Below are 21,535 nucleotides of genomic sequence, written 5' to 3' on the forward strand. Positions count from 1 at the left end.
AAAATCTGTCACTCATTGTAATTTAGTCATACTGTTTCCTCTTAGTCAGAGCCACTGGTCCAGCCAGTTTAGCATCTTTCATTCAAGTGCATTCCCAGCAACGTACTAGGTAACGTGAATGCTGAGATGCAGCCTGAACTTCCTATCGGACCACTCAACTCGCAGACAGCTGTCCGTCTGAACACCAAGAGACCCTTGGTTGAGTGATTAAGGTTGGTATTGGCGGGAAGAGATTCCTAAACTTTTAAATCCGAATGTATTTTTTTGGGGTCATGAGGCTGGGCTTCTGACAAGCATGAGTATACTTCTTGGTTGTGATGGGATTTGAGCTGCTATGGCTGTGTTTACACTGAACCTGAGAACCCACTTGATTTGTTTTGCTGACTGTCCACACAGTTGTGACCCATATCACAGCCGCTATGGGGTGGTAGAAATAAAAGAATTAGCAAAAGATCTGAATTGGGCTGCCGGTGTAAACGCAGCCTGTGAAGTTTCTTCATACTAGGCATAGACCAATGGTCAACATCTGGGTTCCACACATTCTAACACGTCCTGGTGTTTAGGAAAGGGGTGGAGGGTCAATGGTATGAGCTTTTTAAAGGGGGAAATATGCATTTCAAACATTAACAAAGTTGCCACCCCACCACTGTTATGGTAAATGGCTGAGGGATGGGACTGAATGTAACCACTCAAATTCATAGATGGCTGAGGGATGGGACTGAATGTAACCACTCAAATTCATAGATGGCTGAGGGATGGGACTGAATGTAACCACTCAAATTCATAGATGGCTGAGAATGCGAAGACTGACCAGCTATGATATAAAATTGTTAGGAAGCTAGTGTTTAAATTCACTTTTTAGAAATAAAGTGGTAAAACAAGCGTATTGGTTCTGATGGGGTAAGACTGAACTAACATGATGCATTTAAGTAATATTCAACAATGAAGTACAAAAATTGATGTCGCAATTGCCTCTAAGGGAAGTAGTTTGTTTCCTACAGTAACATGTTCTCTCCGGTCATTGTTGCAGTGCTGAATTTTTTTTCTGGTCAGCTGACATAGTTCAGGGCCTGGTGGTTGTCAGGTATGTTAGTTGTGCTGTAACAAAAGCCTGCACACACTTTGACCTTCAACCTGGGCCCGTATTCACAAAGCCTCCTGAAGTAGGAGACCTGAGAGGTATACTACAAAACAGAATCAATGAGTTAAGCAGCTAACTTTGATCAACTAGACATAACTATAGATTTATGCTAAACTTAAATGTTTTTTATGTTAATTAGTCCATGCCCATTTGAAGCTTATCTTACAAAAAAATGTCAAGTCATTTCAGAATATTTAGGCAATTTAGCTGGCGAACTTATTGATCCTCCTTTGTAGAATAGCCGTCTGATCTTGGCTTTAGTTCATAATAAATAAGATGGGGGATCTGATCCTAGACCAGCACTCCTTCTCTGAGACGCCCTAATTCAATGTATCTTAACCAACTTACCCTCAAGTCCCTTGAAGTGGTGTCTTAACAGGTCATTTATTTCCTTACTCAGACTACGTTTAAATCAAATGTTATTTGTCACATGCTTCATAAACAAGTGTGGACTAAAAGTGAAATGATTACTTACGGGACCTTCCTAACAACGCAGAGAGAAACAGAGAAATAATAGAAAAATAAAAACAAGGAATATGGATGAGTAATTATAACTTGGCTATTTACATGGGGTAAGTACTGAGTCGATGTGCAGGGATTTGAGGTAGATATGCCTACTAGAAAGTGTGTGCCCTCAGGCCTGGAGAGAAGCAATAGTCATTCCACTACCTAAGAATAGTAAAGCCCACTTTACTTGCTCAAATAGCTGACCAATCAGCCTGTTACCAAACATTAGTAAACTTTTGGATTTTTTTTTTGACCAGATCCAATGATATTTTACAATAACCAAATTGACAACAGACTTTCAGCACAATTATAGGAAAGGACATTCACCACGCACAGCACTGACTGGTGATTGGCAGAGAAATTGATGATAAAAATATTGTGGGGGCTGTTTTGTTAGACTTCAGGGCAGCTTTTGCTTATCGATCTTAGTCTGCTGCTGGAAAAAAACATATGTGTTATGGCTTTACACCCCCTTGCTATACTGTGGATAAAGATGTACCTGTCTAACAGAACACAGAGTATGTTCTTTAATGGAAGCCGCCAACATCAAGGTAGAATCAGAGGTCTCTTCACAGTCCCCAAGTCCAGAATAGACTATGGGAGGCGCACAGTTCTACATAGAGCCATGGCCACATGGAACTCTATTCCACAGCAGGTAACTGTTGCCAGCAGTAGAATCAGATTTAAAAATCAGATAAAAATACAGCTGATGGAACAGCGGAGACTGTGAAGAGACACACACAAAGGTACAGACACTCGCATAAACACACAAACGCTAGCACACACACTCTACACACACGTACGTTGTAATATTGTTGTATGGTGGTATATACATTTTGTATTGTAGATATGTAGTGGTGTAATAATGTTATATGATGTACTGTTTTATCTTTTGTATTATATGTAATGTAAGTGCCTTAATGTGTTTGGACCCCAAGAAGAGTAGCTGCTGCCTTGGCAGGAACTAATGGGGATCCATAATAAACACCAGGAAGAGTAGCTGCTGCCTTGGCAGGGACTAATGGGGATCCATAATAAACACCAGGAAGAGTAGCTGCTGCCTTGGCAGGAACTAATGGGGATCCATAATAAACACCAGGAAGAGTAGCTGCTGCCTTGGCAGGGACTAATGGGGATCCATAATAAACACCAGGAAGAGTAGCTGCTGCCTTGGCAGGAACTAATGGGGATCCATAATAAACACCAGGAAGAGTAGCTGCTGCCTTGGCAGGGACTAATGGGGATCACTAATACATACAAAATAGAAATATGTACATATTGGTAGGAATAAAGTAACTAGGCAACAGGATAGATAATAAACAGCAGCATGTGATGAGTCAAGAGTTCATGCAAAATGGGTCAATGCAGGGGGTCTATTTAACTAACTTGGTTGTTGTCCTGGCACCACACTGCTATGTTACTGACCTCCCTATAGGCTGTCTCATCGTTCTTTGGTGATCAGGCCAACCACCGTTGTGTCGTCAACAAACTTAATGATGATGATGGAGTCGTGCGCAACCACACAGTCGTGGAGTCATGGGGGAACAGGGAGTACAGGAGGGAACTGAGCACGCACCCCTGAGGGGCCCTCGTGTTCAAGGTCAGTGTGGCAGATGGGTTGTTGCCTGCACTCACCGCCTGGGGGCAGACAATTAGGAAGTTCAGGATCCAGTAGCATAGGGAGGTGTTCAGTCCCAGGGTCCTGAGCTTAGTGATGAGCTTGGGGGCATTATGGTGTTGAACACTGAGCAATAGTGTTCCTCTTGTCCAAGTGGAGAGCGCATTGTTGAGTGCAATAGAAATTATGTCATCTGTGGATCTGTTGGGGCGGTATGCACATTGGTGTGAGTCCAGGGTGTCTGGGATTATGGTGTTGATGTGAGCCATGAGCCAGCCTTTCAAAGCATTTCTTGGCTACAGATGTGAGTGCTACGGAGCGATAATCATTTAGACAGGTTACCTTGGCGTTCTTGCGCACAGGGACTATAGTTTTCTGCTTGAAACACGTAGGTATTACAGACTGGGTCAGGGAAAGGTTGAAATTGTAATTGAAGACACTTTCCAGCTGGTCAGCACATGCTCAGAGTATGCATCCTGTAATCAGTCTGAATGTTAACCTGTTAAAAGGTCTTACTAACATCGGCTACAGAGAGCGAGATCACCCAGTCTTCCGGAACAGCTGGTGCTCTCATGCATGGTTTAATGTTGCTTGCCTCGAAGTGAGCATAAAAGGTATTTAGCTTGTCTGGTAGGCTCACGTCCCTGGGAAGCGTCCCTGGGTTTCCCTTTGTCAGAGCCAGTGTAGTAGGATTTGATCTTAGTCTTGATGTTTTGACTGTCGGAAAACAGAGGGATTTCTTATGTGTCTGGATTGGTGTCCTGCTCTTTGAAAGCGGCAGCTCTAGCCTTTAGCTCAATGAGGATGTTGCCTGTAATCTATGGCTTCTGGTTGGGATATGTACGTATGGTCACTGTGGGGACGACAGCGTCGTCGATGCACTTATTAATGAAGCCGGTGACGGATGTGATAAACTCCTCGATGCCATCGGATGAATCCCGGGACATATTCCAGTCTATGCTGGTGAAACAGTCCTGTAGCTTAGTTTACACAGGCAGCCCAATTCTACAATTTTTGGCAAAAGATCTGATCTAATTGGTCAAAGGACCAATAATTGTCCAAAATACCAATAATTGGGCAAAAGGTCAGAGTTCGGCTGTCTGTGAAAACGCAGCCTTGAGGAAGATCTCAATTTTATACGCCTTGCGTCCTCTCTCCTTTTTTCCTTCTCAAAACCCATTGGAGGAGAATGTCAAAGGAGCAGGACATCTGGTTTTCTCATCCAATAGCTTCTGATAAGGAAACGAGGAGAGAGGACACAAGGTGTATGGAATCTCCCATAGACTTTCAGGAATCTGAAGTGTCCTTGAGCAAGGCCTAATTAGTCTGTCAGTCAATTGCAGCCCCACCACTTGGTTTTCTGTAAAGCAGAGGGATAGGGCTGGAGAAATGTAAGATCTCATTCTTTGAATGAGCAATGGGTGAAATGACTGACAGCCAATAAGATCAGCGTATTTAGAAGTTATACAGGACAGTGTTTGTAACTTTTAAAACTGAATTCTTAGAATAGATTTTCTTTGCATACCATCCCCACATACAAATGAACAGGTCATAGTTTTCACCCTGTAACACTGAAACCCAATGAGGGCAAATTAGGTTAGTCTTGAAATTCCTCAGGCTTGGAATTACTCCTTAAAGGCCCCTTGCAGTTGTTTTCATATCAATATCACATTTCTGGGTAACATTTGGTACCTTACTGTAATGGATTATCCATTAAAATGGGCAAAAATGGCTTTTTATCAGAAAAATATTTCTCAAGCAAGGACTGTATGGGAGTGGTCTGAGTGGGGAGGGGAAATCTGAAAACTAGCTGTTATTGACAGAGAAGTCTCCATAACAATGTGTTGGAACTGGAAAAGAATGAGACGTTATACAAAAACAACAGGGATGTCCACATTCATAACATTCTAGCCTTGATGTGTTGATGTCCTGTTGACTTTTACAAAGACTACAATAATTTAAGTTGCGTTACTACTAGCACATTTACAAATGTTTAGTCATTGTCTCAATATTGATCCTGTTTTGTAAAATAAGAGTGAGTGTGTTTGTCTGTGTTTCATGTTTGTGATTGCCCTCTAACTGACCTCCATTTCTGTCTCCAGAGGCCCAAGCTTCCTTCGATACACATCCCTGTGTGAAAAGCTCTGATGTTGATCCAAGTTTTTCTGGGGCACCTGGTTGTGGCCCTAGGCCTGCTCCTGCCCTACCCTGTCTGTGAGGCCACCTCTCTGGGTGCAGTGGTCAATGTTGTCCCTCTAGAGAAAAGTGGAGGAAATATGGTGAGGTTACACATTGTTAATTACCAGTGCTGTCAGCTTTTAACACTGTATTAGGAATTTCAGGATTGACCTAAAATATGCACTGTGATAATGATAGGCTTTCTATGTTATGATGCACATGTGCGCAGTATTCAAATGAATTACAAATCCATGTTGATTGGTTCTGTCACGAATATCACCGAAGGTGGCTCCCCTTCCTGTTCGGGTGGTGCTCATCGGTCGTCACCGGTCTACTAGCTGCTACCGATCCCTTTTCCCCTTTTCGTTTTGTTTGGTCTAATTGGTTTAACCTGTTCCTTGTTTTGTGTTGGGATTATTTAAGTTCAGTTAGCCCGCCTGTTGTCACGGTTTTCTGTATGTGAAGGAGAGTCGGACCAAAATGCGGCGTGTAGATTGCGATCCATGTTTATTTAAACTAACGTAAAACACGAATCGATACAAACACTACAAAACAATAAACGTAACGAAAACCGAAACAGCCTAATACTGGTGCACATAAACACAGAATACGGACACTAAGGACAATCACCCACAAACACACAGTGAAACCCAGGCTACCTAAATATGGTTCCCAATCAGAGACAATGACTAACACCTGCCTCTGATTGAGAACCATATCAGGCCAGACATAGAAATAGACAAACAAGACATCCAACATAGAATGCCCACCCAGCTCACGTCCTGACCAACACTAAAACAAGGAAAACACACACGAACGATGGTCAGAACGTGACACCTGTGTTCGGGCTTGTTTGCTGTTTTTGGTCCAGGAGTGTTCCTGTCTTTTGGACTTTCCGCTGTACAGCGTATGTACCAGTGTAGTACATGTTGGAGTTTGTGCGCTGTGATTGTACAGAATAAAGTGTTTTTTCTGAATCCTCTGCTCTCTGCGCCTGACTCCACACCCATCACTCTTCGAAGCCTGACAGGTTCTTGCTGTACCTCACAGCTGTAAACACACAGCCCCTCCAGGTTACTTACTACACTGGTATTTTACAGTCTCTAGGATTTACCTGTTGTTTTCATTGTTTTTGTTTGTTTCGATTTACTTGATAAAATGGTAAATAGCCAATAAATACAGTGTGGTTTAGGCACCAATAACAGGTAGACAATGATTGTGCTGAATTCCTAAAACCAAGTTCCTCATTGTTACCATGTAATTAATTATATGACGTCACCTTTGGCAGGTGAGGGCCCACTACACCGTGATCTCTGCCCTTCCCTGTCCTACGTTCTCCGGAGTGTGTCAGACAGGGGAAGACTGTGTCGTGCATACCACCTCGTTACCCTACACAGGACAGAAGCCCGCCTCAGGCTGGTGTGTCCGCCAATGGCAGAGGACCATTCCCAGCAACTACAAGGCCACCGTGAATGTGGGGTATGTGATTCGCTGAGAGACCTGTTATTATTATTACACTGTGACCATTTGATGTGCTTTTGTAGAACATCTATGGAATCAATACACACTGACTGGTCATGTTCAGTGCTAGCTTCTGCAACATTGAAGACCGTAAGGTTTCATGAGTTGGTTTCATAATGGTGAAAATGTTACACAAACTTACTTCAATGCAGTTGGACATTAGACCTCCTCAGTCCTCACAATTCAGAACATTAATGTATAATGCAGTTTCATGACTGATCATTCTTACTTTATATCATATGCATTATGTTGTCTATGTGTTATAAAGCAACCATTTTGCAGGTTATGTCACACCATTTCAGGAAAAGTGAAAAACAAACATACTTATTTGACTCCCCTGTAACTGTGAATTAGGTCCAACGTGAATGTGTTTCTGTTCTTGTGGGCTGGACCCTCCAACCAGTCTAACCCATTGAGACTAAACCAGCCCCCTTACTGCAGCCTGCCTCCTCCTCTCAGGTAACTCAACTCACTGTAACCTGGACCTGAGTCTTGTACTGCACATAAAAACATTACTCTGTTTACTCTAGTCTACACATTCTCACGGTTTTGACTGTTGATATGTAGTGTGATTTATTTGGTCATGATGACTGATACATTTTGACCCTTTTCTCTCCTCTTTGTCCTTCTCTCCCTTTCGTTTTCTCCTTCCTTCCTTCCTTCCTTCCTTCCTTCCTTCCTTCCTTCCTTCCTTCCTTCCTTCCTTCCTTCCTTCCTTCCTTCCTTCCTTCCCATACTTTTTTCTTTCTCCTCTGTATCTCATCCCGATTGTCAAGCTCTTCGGTTCCGCTACAGCCCCTTCAAGTCTCTCAAAACAGGGTCCCAGTCCTCAAACTGCCTGTGTGTCTGACTTATTGTTTGTGAGATACACTACTGTCCAAAAGTTTGGGGTCACTTAGAAATGTCCTTGTTTTTTAAAGAAAAGCACATTTTTTACCATTAAAATAATATCAAATTGATCAGAAATGCAGTGTAGACATTGTTAATGTTGTAAATTACTATTGTAGCTGGAAACGGCTGATTTCTAATGGAGTATCTACACAGGCGTACAGAGGCCCATTATCAGCAACCATCACTCCTGTGTTCCAATGGCACGTTGTGTTAGCTAATCCAAGTTTATAATTTTAAAAGGCTAATTGACCATTAGAAAACCCTTTTGCAATTATGTTAGCACAGCTGAAAACTGTTGTCCTGATCAAAGAAGCAGTAAAACTGGCCTTCTTTAGACTAGTTGAGTATCTGGAGCATCAGCATTTGTGGGTTCAATTACAGGCTCAAAATGGCCAGAAACAAATAACTTTATTCTGAAACTTGTCTATTTTTGTTCTGAGAAATGAAGGCTATTCCATGAGAGAAATACTACTACTCCCTTCACAGAACAGCGCAAACTGGCCCTAACCAAAATAGAAAGACGAGTGGGAGGCCCCCGGGTCACAACTGAGCAAGAGGACAAGTACATTAGAGTGTCTAGTTTGAGAAACAGATGCCTCAAACGTCCTCAACTGGCAGCTTCATTAATTAGTACCCGCAAAACACTAGTCTCAACATCAACAGTGAAGAGGCGACTCCGGGATGCTGGACTTCTAGGCAGAGTTGCAAAGAAAAAGCCATATCTCAGACTGGCCAATAAAAATAAAATATTAAGATGAGCAAAAGAACACAGACACTGGACAGAGGAACTCTGCCTTGAAGGCCAGCATCACGAAGTTGCCTCTTCACTGTTGATGTTGAGACTGGTGTTTTGCGGGTACTATTTAATGACGCTGCCAGGAGGAATATATATATATATATATATATATAATAAAGTGGGGAGAAAAAGTCTTAAGTTACATATGATATTAACTGAGTGTGTATTCTTGTGTCAGGGCTCGTGTGAACTGCCCACATCACTTCCCACTGACGGTGAAGGACCTGGATGGGGACACAGTGCTCTGTCGCTTTGCCCAGGCTGACCTTGGAGAATGCCTTGACTGCCCCCAGTACAACTTTCTGAAGATGGAGGAGGTGAGTCGTAACTTATCTGTGTCTTTGTGTTAGTCCACACAGCAGTGACTGTTACGATGCCCCAAACAGCCAAGAAAAGGAGAGAGAGAACCGTGTAGATTTCATTCCTATCCAGAGAAATAGCAAACATGAATCGGTCATTGTGGATGCATCATGTACCATCTAAATGTGCGGGGAGGTTAAACCAGTTTAGAGATATTTGTTGGACTTGGGTTTTTTTTAGGGCGAGACTTTCGGCTTCAGGCATGTGGAAAACAAAGAACAATTGTTTTCAAATAAATGTTGTTGAATTTGTTTAAATTGCTACTTCATAGGAGACGTGTACGTTGTTGTACAACGGTAAATCATCCGCTGGCCAATACTCTGTGCAGCTGATGGTGGAGGACTTTTCAGGCCAAACCCAAACCAACAAACCCAAAGCACTCAGTTCCATCCCACTGCACCTGTCCCTTACAGGTGAGACCGACACACACAAACTATTTCACGCGGTCTTCTCTTTATTGATGGGCCTGTTTTAGGGGGAAATGCATTAGGTATATTCTGCTGGTCTGTTCTCAATAACTATACATACTGGACTCTATGATGTAGCTGTGTTGTTCAGTCTTGATCTGAGGCACCCTGGGATTGATTTATCAAGCGCTCTTGAAAAATACAATTTCAACACAGTAGTTAGTAATGGATGAATTACCCATATTTATGTACCGGTAGCAACATTTTATATTGAGATACACCCAAAGTTCTTGAAAAGGAGCAATCATATACAGTATGATACCTGAAGGAGGTTAAAAAGAAAGTTGTTTAAAACTAAATAACCTTAACTTTTGTCTTGTTCTTGGTTTCAGTGGAGGAGGCGTCCTCAAGCTGCACTGCTGAGCCGGTCACTACAGGACTGACACCAACAGGGGGAGCCACTATCTACGTTCTGCCCTATGAGCAGATCAACGTGTCTGTCACCTTTCATTCTGACCTAGAGAGGTGTGTTATACTTCTCAACCTAGAGAAGTGTGTTATACTACTCAACCTAGAGGTGTGTATACTACTGAACCTAGAGGTGTGTTATACTACTCAACCTAGAGAGGTGTGTTATACTACTGAACCTAGAGAGGTGTGTATACTACTGAACCTAGAGAGGTGTGTTATACTACTGAACCTAGAGGTGTGTTATACTACTGAACCTAGAGGTGTGTTATACTACTGAACCTAGAGGTGTGTTATACTACTGAACCTAGAGGTGTGTTATACTACTCAACCTAGAGGTGTGTTATACTACTCAACCTAGAGAGGTGTGTTATACTACTGAACCTAGAGGTGTGTTATACTACTGAACCTAGAGGTGTGTTATACTACTGAACCTAGAGGTGTGTTATACTACTGAACCTAGAGGTGTGTTATACTACTCAACCTAGAGGTGTGTTATACTACTCAACCTAGAGAGGTGTGTTATACTACTCAACCTAGAGAGGTGTGTATACTACTGAACCTAGAGAGGTGTGTATACTACTGAACCTAGAGGTGTGTATACTACTGAACCTAGAGGTGTGTATACTACTCAACCTAGAGAGGTGTGTTATACTACTGAACCTAGAGGTGTGTTATACTACTCAACCTAGAGGTGTGTTATACTACTGAACCTAGAGGTGTGTTATACTACTCAACCTAGAGAGGTGTGTTATACTACTCAACCTAGAGGTGTGTTATACTACTGAACCTAGAGGTGTGTTATACTACTGAACCTAGAGGTGTGTTATACTACTCAACCTAGAGGTGTGTTATACTACTGAACCTAGAGGTGTGTTATACTACTCAACCTAGAGGTGTGTTATACTACTGAACCTAGAGGTGTGTTATACTACTCAACCTAGAGGTGTGTTATACTACTGAACCTAGAGGTGTGTTATACTACTCAACCTAGAGGTGTGTTATACTACTCAACCTAGAGGTGTGTTATACTACTGAACCTAGAGGTGTGTTATACTACTGAACCTAGAGGTGTGTTATACTACTCAACCTAGAGGTGTGTTATACTACTCAACCTAGAGGTGTGTTATACTACTCAACCTAGAGGTGTGTTATACTACTCAACCTAGAGGTGTGTTATACTACTGAACCTAGAGGTGTGTTATACTACTCAACCTAGAGGTGTGTTATACTACTCAACCTAGAGGTGTGTTATACTACTCAACCTAGAGGTGTGTTATACTACTCAACCTAGAGGTGTGTTATACTACTCAACCTAGAGGTGTGTATACTACTGAACCTAGAGGTGTGTTATACTACTCAACCTAGAGGTGTGTTATACTACTCAACCTAGAGGTGTGTTATACTACTCAACCTAGAGGTGTGTTATACTACTCAACCTAGAGGTGTGTTATACTACTCAACCTAGAGTTGTGTTATACTACTCAACCTAGAGGTGTGTTATACTACTCAACCTAGAGGTGTGTTATACTACTCAACCTAGAGGTGTGTTATACTACTCAACCTAGAGTTGTGTTATACTACTCAACCTAGAGGTGTGTTATACTACTGAACCTAGAGGTGTGTTATACTACTGAACCTAGAGGTGTGTTATACTACTGAACTTTTCCATGAGTTTCCCTCCTTTTGTGTTATGTTTCTCTCGTCTCTCTCTCTCTCTCTCTCTCGTTGTGTGTAAAAGTTACAAACGGGTTGTTTTCAAAACTTTCATCTGGGATTTCTAATGGAGAAGTTAGTCAGTTGCTGTGCATATTTCTACTGTGTTGACTGTGTTTGCGGTATGTCTCTTCTTCAGCGTGTCAGAAATAGTGGTGGTTGGTCCCCCTGGCCTCTTCAGGACAGCGCTGGAAACCAAGGGTTCCCTGGCCACCATGAATCTCACATGGGTCCAGAGCCCCAGTAACATGCCCTCCCCTCTTTTGCCCCTTTGTTTCCTGGCCAACACCAACAGGTAACTTTTTTGTCAACAACCAATAACGTTTTGGCATATGTTATAACCAACCTGTCTGATGTAATTTACACAACCTTTTTTCTTCACAGTTTGCAGTCTGAACCCAGATGTGTGTGGCTTTACCAAAGTAAGGGCAAGAACAATCACAGTTCTTCCACTCTGTGTGTGTGTGTGTGTGTGTGTGTGTGTGTGTGTGTGTGTGTGTGTGTGTGTGTGTGTGTGTGTGTGTGTGTGTGTGTGTGTGTTGCGTGTGTGTGTTGCGTGTGTGTGTGTGTTGCGTGCGTGTGTTGCGTGTGTGCGCGTGTGCGCATCTGTCCGAGAGTAAGCATGGTGAAAGGATCGTTTCTTAGTTGTTTACAGTGGTGAAAGGATCGTTTCTTAGTTGTTTACAGTGGTGAAAGGATCGTTACTTAGTTGTTTACAGTGGTGAAAGGATCGTTACTTAGTTGTTTACAGTGGTGAAAGGATCGTTACTTAGTTGTTTACAGTGGTGAAAGGATCGTTACTTAGTTGTTTACAGTGGTGAAAGCGGGGTGAGGTAAAGGTGCACTATTTGGTTCAAAATATGTTCATAATATACTATTTTTTTTCTGTTCCAGGACAGATGGAGACCTTTCCCACTGGAACAGGTACAGAACACACTGTGTAGTTGATATCCACGACTGGCTGGCTGACCTACCCTAACCCTTACCCTAACCCAGGTTCCTATCCAGAACCCTCCTCTCTTCACCATAACCCTAACCCAGGTTCCTATCCAGATCCCTCCTCTCTTCACCATAACCCTAACCCATGTTCCTATCCAGATCCCTCCTCTCTTCACCATAACCCTAACCCAGGTTCCTATCCAGATCCCTCCTCTCTTCACCATAACCCTAACCCAGGTTCCTATCCAGATCCCTCCTCTCTTCACCATAACCCTAACCCAGGTTCCTATCCAGATCCCTCCTCTCTTCACCATAACCCTAACCCAGGTTCCTATCCAGATCCCTCCTCTCTTCACCATAACCCTAACCCAGGTTCCTATCCAGATCCCTCCTCTCTTCACCATAACCCTAACCCAGGTTCCTATCCAGATCCCTCCCCATACACTGATACATCACACTCTTTTTCTTCTTTATTCATGTTTTGTTTAGTCTGATATTTTGTTTTGAGTCCTTTATTTTTGTTTTTCTTTTCATTTATATAATTTGGGTCCTTAAAAAGCTCTATGTGCCGTGTATGATTATTCTTTCTGGCTCCTTCCAGAGCTGACCTGTGGGAAGACTGAGATGCATCTGGTTCTCCCCATTTCCACCCTGAAGAACCTGGTTGTGTCAGAGCTCCAGCTCAACCATCCTTCCTGTAGTGTCACGTCCAACTCCACCCATGTGATGGCCCGCATCTCTCTGACTGGCTGCGGCACTAAGAGAGTGGTACGAGACTCCGCCCACTGTATCAAATGCAAAACTTACATGGGCTCCGTCCCATTAGTGGTGCATGAGTAAAATAACTGGAAAAGCCAAGCGAGAGAAAATGCCATATTACAACCTACATGTTGTGATAATTACCTTGTTTGCTCTATAACCTGTTAGTTCATATGCCTTGCCACCGTGATATATAGGCCTAAGACCGAGACAATAAGAAGACACAGTGGCAGAATAAATTCAACCACACCTTTGTATCATCACAAAACCGGAAAGAAACCTCTGTCCGATGAAGTCCACAAAGCATAGTGCATATAACAGACAGTGACATGACCTACAGCATGATCAAGCAAGGTAATGTTGGGGCGGCAGGTAGCCTAGTGGTTACAGCATTGGACTAGTAACCGAAAGGTTGCAAGATCGAATCCCCGAGCTGATAAGGTAAAAATCTGTAGTTCTGCCGATGAACAAGGCAGTTACAACTATTGATTTAGAACCAAAGACAGTTACCGCAAGTCGCAAACAAAGTAGGAGCTGCCTCCACTATTCCAGCACCATTTCAACTTCAACATTTCCACATCATCGAATCAGCCCTGAAAACTTAAAGATACCAAAAACAATTTAGTCCAATCAAGCTAAATATGATGTGGCTGTCCATAGTTCTGATTTTTGTGTGTGTGTTGAAGTCGGAAGTTTACATACACCGTACTTACATTTAAACATTTAAACTCAGCTTTTCACAATTCCTGAACTTTAATCCTAGTAAAAATTCACAATTCCTGAACTTTAATCCTAGTAAAAATTCCCTGTCTTCGGTCAGTTAGGATCACCACTTTATTTTAAGAATGTGAAATGTCAGAATAATAGTAGAGAGAATTATTTATTTCAGCTTTTATGTCTTTCATCACATTCCCAGTGGGTCAGAAGTTTACATACACTCAGTTAGTATTTGGTAGCATTGCCTTTAAATTGTTTAACTTGGGTCAAACGTTTCGGGTAGTCTTCCATAAGATTCCCACAATAAGTTGGGTGAATTTTGGCCCATTCCTCCTGACAGAGCTGGTGTAACTGGGTCAGGTTTGTAGGCTTTCTTGCTTGCACACGCTTTTTCAGTTCTGCCCACAAATGTTCTATAGGATTGAGGTCAGGGCTTTGTGATGGCCACTCCAATACCTTGACATTGTTGTCCTTAAGCCATTTTGCCACAACTTTGGAAGTACATTTGTTGTCATTGTCCATTTGGAAGACCCATTTACGACCAATCTTTAACTTCCTGACTGAGGTCTTGAGATGTTGCTTCAATATATCCACATAATTTTCCTTCTCATGATGCCATCTATTTTGTGAAGTGCACCAGTCCCTCCTGTAGCAAAGCACACCCACAACATGATGCAGCCACCCCCATGCTTCACGGGTGGGATGGTGTTCTTCGGCTTGCAAGCCTCCCCCTTTTTCCTCCAAACATAACGACGGTCATTATGGCCAAACAGTTCTATTTTTGTTTCATCAGACTAGAGGACATTTCTCCAAAAAGTACGATCTTTGTCCCCATGTGCAGTTGCAAACCGTAGTCTGGCTTTTTTAACGGCGGTTTTGGAGCAGTGACTTCTTCCTTGCTGAGCAGCCATTCAGGTTATGTCGATATAAGATTTGTTTTACTGTGGATATAGATAATATTGTACCTGTTTCCTCCAGAATCTTCACAAGGTCCTTTGCTGTTCTGGGATTGATTTGCACTTTTCGCACCAAAGTACGTTCATCTCTAGGAGACAGAAGGTGTCTCCTTCCTGATCGGTATGACGGCTGCATGGTCCCATGGTGTTTATACTTGCGTACTATTGTTTGTACAGTTAAACGTGGTACCTTCAGGCATTTGGAAATTGCTCCCAAGGATGAACCAGACTTGTGGAGGTCTACAATATTTTTTCTGAGGTCTTGGCTGATTGCTTTTGATTTTCCCATGATGTCAAGCAAAGAGGCACTGAGTTTGAAGGTAGGCCTTGAAATACATCCACAGGTACACCTCCAATTGACTCAAATGATGTCAATTAGCCTATCAGAAGCTTCTAAAGCCATGACATCATGTTCTGGAATTTTCCAAGCTGTTTAAAGGCACAGTCAACTTAGTGTATGTAAACTTCTGACCCACTGGAATTGTGATACAGTGAATTATAAGTGAAATAATCTGTCTGTAAACAATTGTTGGAAAAATGACTTGTGTCATGCACAAAGTAGATGTCCTAACCGACTTGCCAAAACTATAGTTTGTTAACAAGAAATTTGTGGAGTGGTTGAAAAACTAGTTTTAATGACTCCAACCTAAGTGTATGTAAACTTCCGACTTCAACTGTATGTGTTCTTGCAAGTAGAAAAAACATGTTGACCCAGCCTACTTGCAGAGAAATGTCAATGCCATCCTCCTCTCATGTTGACGAAACAGTCTATGATTCTGTCATACAGTACCTGCTTTTAGTTTTTGTTGTCCTAGGCTACCTGGCTAAAATACTTGCTCGGTAGCCTAACTTTCTTGTAATGATGAGCCAGCTAGTTAACATTAGCCTACTACATTTAGCTACATAATGAACTTCCATGCTCTCAGGCCGGGGACACAATGTATGGTTGGTTGGATAAGAATCACTGTTATAATCATTGGCCAGTAAGGAGAATTAAGTAAAACTACAAGTCCAAATCTCTCTCTTCATCTATGGCTAATTTAAGAACGGGACAATTTTAGCTAGCTAGCTAGCCACTCGAGGACAACAATGCAACAAGATGCAACAAATCCATTTTTTTCTGTCAATAACGTTTTGCTCTCGATGTGATGTGATTGGTGTGAAGCCAATTCCAAACTGGCCTCTCTGGACCTTTTATTTTTGGTGTGCCAGGACCATTCACAGTTTTGAGCTCACTCAGTTTAGCTCAACGCTGATTGGCTATCATTTTATATTTTTTTTTATCAAGGGAGACCAAATGCTTGCTGGTTTCCCTTGCGTTTAATACTACGGGCGGCAACAATGTCATACTTTTTTTTAACCAGACAGCATCAGGTAGATGGGCTACACATACAGAGCCAGAGGAATGCTGTTTCGCTCACTCGGATGCTGTCACCGGTGAGATACAGAACGTTCAGTCTCTTGCGACTTGAAGGAAAATTATGAAACTCAGAGATGAAAGATATATCATTTTAGATGTTTTTTTCTTGGTCAGTTTTTTGAGGAAGCCTGGCTTCCCTTTGCATACATAAATGCACGCCACTGCTCCTTCCATAAATCAGTTTTAACAGACTGTCTGCTGTGATGTGCGAACGAACCAGAATATCCACACATGATCCTGTTCCTTTTCTCCTCAGCACTCTGGTTCAGAGATGGTGTACACCAACACCCTGCGAAGTGTACGCAACACTGTCATCAGTCGGCAGCCCACCCTGATTATGTCGCTCGCCTGCCGTTTCCCCGGCGTCGAGGCCAAGGGCCCGCGGTACGCCATCAACATGCCGTCGGAGCAGGAGACCTTCGGCATCATCAAGTTCTGGTTGGAGTTCTACCGGCCTGGGGAGGGGCCCATGGCTAACAGAACTAAAATCGCCAAGTTCCGCCACCTCCTCCCTTTCTCGCAGCGTGTCCGCCGAGAGACGTCGGTCCGCACCGCGAGCAGGCTGGACACACTGGACCTGCATGTGTTCTCCAACACCTCTCTGGACAGGGCAGAGCTGATGGTGGGCAAGTGCATGGAGTCCGAGACAGAAGACATGGCTGACAGCCACTGGATCCTGGATCAGGGGTCAGTGATAGTTTTCTGACATTTTTACCCAATCTTAATTGTTTGTTATTACCCCAAATGGAGTACTTGGGTTTTTAATACAAGCTCTACAATAAGCCATATGAACTAAACAATGCATGGAATTCAGAAAACTGTCCATTCAACTCAGTTGAGGTGGTAGCAATTTGTCAAGTCGCTATGAAATGGATAGTTTACTGAGATTGCCTCTGTTTTGAAACCGCTTCTCTCACATACATTAAAAACATGAAATGTCTTCCTTCTTTCTCAGGTGTTCGGCTGGAAATGGAACCCTGGAGATTCTGACTTCAACCCCCACTGTCAGGGTATACCGAATCAACCTGAGCACTATCAAAACTAAAGGAACCACGGTGTGTCTTTCTGGCCATGTATCTCTCTTCTGGAATATGAAGGGTGCTTCCATTTGTCTCTCGGGCATCCGGAACCTGCCAACATGACTATCCAGTTGAGCTAAAGCCCAGGGACTAAAAATAAATAAACTAACTAGTGCCTATATCCCATACTTAAGCAATAATGCACGAGGGGTTGTGCTATGTGGCCAATATACCAAGGCTAAGGGCTGTTCTTATGCACAACGCAACGCAGAGGGCCTGGATACAGTCGTTAGCCGTGGTATATTGGCCATATACCACAAACCACAGAGGTTCCTTATTGCTATTATATACCACAGCTGTCAGGCAATCAGCATTCCCAGTTTATAATATTTAATTTAAGACATGTTTTATTATTGTTATTACTGATTTATCCACTTCAATCCATGTGTCAGTCTGCCACTATGTGTTTGTCCCTTTCAGCTCTGTTTGAATAACAGTATATGTCCACCTGAAAGGCCATCAAATGTGTTTAATGCTTATTCTCACAATATATTTTTGTGGTCTTGGGTCCGACTCTCTCTAACAACGTTAGCCTATATGAGTAGTACAAGTGTTGCATGTGTAGTTGATCGTGTCTCTTGTCGTCTGCAGATGTACGTGGAGTGTACAGTGTATCTCTGTGTCACCACGAGGCCCTCTCAGAAGTGCCCTGATCAGTGTGACAGGGCCAGCAGCAACCAGGTAATGGTTGACAACGTGCTGACCAGGAGCTACACCGTCCGCTCCGGCCCTGTTAGCCTCGTACCCACCACCGCTGCACTGGCAACTACCACTGTGGTCCCAGCAACCACCCCCACTGGTACCATTAGTGCAACAGCAGCACCAACTACAACAGCCTCGAATGGTAGGATTTGTAAACTTAGCTGTAGCTTCAATTTATCTTTGGGGGCTTTAGCCCGGCAGTATTCCAACCGATAGGGAAAAGATGACCAGCACTTACCAATAAAGTAGAACTAACCAGTGATATTTACCCTCAATTGGATTCTCTCCTCTACTTTCTCCTACTCTAGCTCCGACTGAGGACTCAAACATGGCAGTGGGCGTGGTCTTGGCTGTCATTCATGTCTTACTTCAAGGCCTGCTTCATCACTGAAGAGAACAAGGCTTATAATTCCAATGTTGTTCAATTGTAGCTCTCGTGAATTACTGCATACTAATTTACATCATAAGAAGCCAATGGAATTAATGATATGACACACTTTTTACATTGAATGGGTCGTTTTTCAAGATAATTATTTTGTACAGTAAAACTCCCCATGGTGGTTTCTACATTTTCTCTGAGGACATTGGTAGACTTACATTGCATCAAAACTCGAAATTTGTGCATGTAAAGCACGAAACACCGAGAATCTCACTGCTGAAAGGTACTTATCACAGCGGGTGGCATTCCTTCTCTTGCTCGAGAAAAAGCGGTAGCTGCTGCGTGACAACCTGGTAGCGAGGAATTGTGTCTGTGTATTGTCACAATACTCTGACAATTTTACCAGGCAAACGTTTGACAATCTTACTGGTGTGTCTGAGCTTTAGCTATTTTTAACTGCTGTTTATAACTATTTTCGTCCAAAAATCCTGTTCAGAATGTAATCCTGGATATGAACATAAAGTAATTGTTTATGTTTATGTAATTGTTCATGCATTGTTCATGCATGCACTGTAAAAAATATAAATAAAATATAGTTTCAACTAATTATTATTAAGTAACTGGTTCCACAGCCTTTTTTTGTTTACTCAACTTTTCGGTCCAAGTGTGACCTGAACAACAAAAAATTACTCAAACTTAACTCCAATTTGACAAGAATTCAGTCAATTTAAAATGTGTTTTCTCAACTTGTCTCATATGTTCATTCAGCTATAAATTATTATTTGGGCAACCATATTTTACACATTTTTTGCTGCGTGACAACCTGGTAGCGAGGAACCTACGGCTTCTAGTCAGTGGCCAACAGCTTGATTTTGAGCCAATCAGAGGTTCGTCATTAGTTACCACAGCCACAAAGTCATGTGATTTTAAACCTAAACTTAACCACACTGCTAACATTATGCCTAACCATAACCTTAAATTAAGACCAGAAAGCAAATATTTGTTTTCCTTAATTTTTATGATGTAGACAATTTTGGACTTTGCGGTAACTAGTGGAAACCCAATCAGAGAGCACCAACCCCCACGTTGGGGAGCCAACAACGGAGAAAAAAAGGAAAGAGGGCAGTTTTCCGCACATCCTCGGATGAGCCAGTCACACTTCATATGCAATGTGGGCTATGGGATGGAAACTAACTAAATGCACAGACACAATACTCAATTATTCCTCCAAGCTTGCTAACCAACCACTGTAGTTAGTATTGACATTGTATGTAAATAACAATGGATTCGCTAGTGTCCATGAAACAGCTGCCTGTGTCAGTTGCCGAGTTGTGCAGTTAGCTGCCTAACTTTAGCTACCAAACGTTAGCTAGCTAAACTTTTGGCTATGGACTAGTACTTTGGGATTATGGAGAGTGAATAAAAATGGTTTCTTCTTCACTTTAGGTAGTTATCTAGCTGTGGCCATCTGGCTAGTAGCAACATAAACACAGATGTCTGGTAATCTAGACCATAAACAAAACGCACGGATATGCATTGCCAAACAAAGCTACTGCCACCTTCTGGTTTGGAGTATTTTAAAAGTGAGTGTGTGACGACTTCCAAGGTCTTTGTTATGTGATCACAAAAGAGTGACTGCCGACACTGTTCAGAGTTTCTAAATACATTCGGGAGGCAAACGTTTGACAATTTTACCAGGCAAACCTTTGACAATCTTACTGGTGTGTCTGAGCTTTAGCTATTTTTAACTGCTGTTTATAACTATTTTCGTCCAAAAATCCTGTTCAAAATGTAATCCTGGATATGAACATAAAGTAATGGTTTATGTTTATGTAATTGTTCATGCATTGTTCATGCATGCACTGTAAAAAATATAAATAAAATGTAGTTTCAACTAATTATTATTAAGTAACTGGTTCCACAGCCTTTTTTTGTTTACTCAACTTTTCGGTCCAAGTGTGACCTGAACAACAAAAAATTACTCAAACTTAACTCCAATTTGACAAGAATTCAGTCAATTTAAAATGTGTTTTCTCAACTTGTCTCATATGTTCATTCAGCTATAAATTATTATTTGGGCAACCATATTTTACACATTTTTACATACAAAAGCGCTGATTGTGTTTCTAACTAGTTCCACAATATTTTTTTTAGGTAAGATGCCCAAATAACATTTGAGAACACACAAAGACTGACTTGAAGTACACTGCTCAAAAAAATAAAGGGAACACTAAAATAACACATCCTAGATCTGAATGAATGAAATATTCTTATTAAATATTTTTTCTTTACATAGTTGAATGTGCTGACAACAAAATTACACAAAAATGATCAATGGAAATCAAATTTGTCAACCCATGGAGGTCTGGATTTGGAGTCACACAAAATGAAAGTGGAAAACCACACTACAGGCTGATCCAACTTTGATGTAATGTCCTTAAAATGAGGCTCAGTAGTGTGTGTGTGGCCTCCATGTGCCTGTATGACCTCCCTACAATGCCTGGGCATGCTCCTGATGAGGTGGCGGATGGTCTCCTGAGGGATCTCCTCCCAGACCTGGACAAAAGCATCCGCCAACTCCTGGACAGTCTGTGGTGCAACGTGGCATTGGTGGATGGAGCGAGACATGATGTCCCAGATGTGCTCAATTGGATTCAGGTCTGGGGAACGGGCGGACCAGTCCATAACATCAATGCCTTCCTCTTGCAGGAACTGCTGACTCACTCCAGCCACATGAGGTCTAGCATTGTCTTGCATTAGGAGGAACCCAGGGCCAACCGCACCAGCATATGGTCTCACAATGTGTCTGAGGATCTCATCTCGGTACCTAATGGCAGTCAGGCTACCTCTGGCGAGCACATGGAGGGCTGTGCGGCCTCCCAAAGAAATGCCACCCCACACCATGACTGACCCACCGCCAAACCGGTCATGGTGGAGGATGTTGCAGGCAGCAGAACGTTCTCCACGGCGTCTCCAGACTG

At 42.4% G+C, this 21,535-nt stretch overlaps 1 protein-coding gene across 1 annotated transcript; it reads left to right on the forward strand.

Moving 5' to 3' along the window:
* Window positions 1–28: 28 nt before the first annotated feature.
* Window positions 29–19,170, forward strand: LOC110526734 (uncharacterized). The gene is made up of 15 exons (XM_090222926.1): window positions 29–212; window positions 5,369–5,545; window positions 6,733–6,923; window positions 7,320–7,424; window positions 8,831–8,969; window positions 9,284–9,425; window positions 9,812–9,944; window positions 11,743–11,898; window positions 11,988–12,025; window positions 12,498–12,527; window positions 13,144–13,310; window positions 16,651–17,081; window positions 17,350–17,449; window positions 18,065–18,317; window positions 18,484–19,170. Exons 2-15 carry the CDS (start codon window positions 5,414–5,416, stop codon window positions 18,564–18,566), a joined length of 2,100 nt encoding a protein of 699 aa, XP_090079052.1. The 5' UTR covers window positions 29–212; window positions 5,369–5,413; the 3' UTR covers window positions 18,567–19,170.
* Window positions 19,171–21,535: the final 2,365 nt, after the last annotated feature.

The sequence above is a fragment of the Oncorhynchus mykiss genome, chromosome 26 (assembly GCF_057628025.1).
Source record: "Oncorhynchus mykiss isolate SJ-2025 chromosome 26, ASM5762802v1, whole genome shotgun sequence".
Taxonomy (NCBI): domain Eukaryota; kingdom Metazoa; phylum Chordata; class Actinopteri; order Salmoniformes; family Salmonidae; genus Oncorhynchus; species Oncorhynchus mykiss.

Coding starts and splice junctions, on each gene's coding strand:
- LOC110526734 (XM_090222926.1), top strand. CDS start 5,414: ATGTTGATCCAAGTTTTTCTGGGGCACCTGGTTGTGGCCCTAGGCCTG. Junction 12,528..13,143: donor GACCTTTCCCACTGGAACAG/GTACAGAACACA, acceptor GGCTCCTTCCAG/AGCTGACCTGTGGGAAGACT. Junction 17,082..17,349: donor CACTGGATCCTGGATCAGGG/GTCAGTGATAGT, acceptor CTTCTTTCTCAG/GTGTTCGGCTGGAAATGGAA.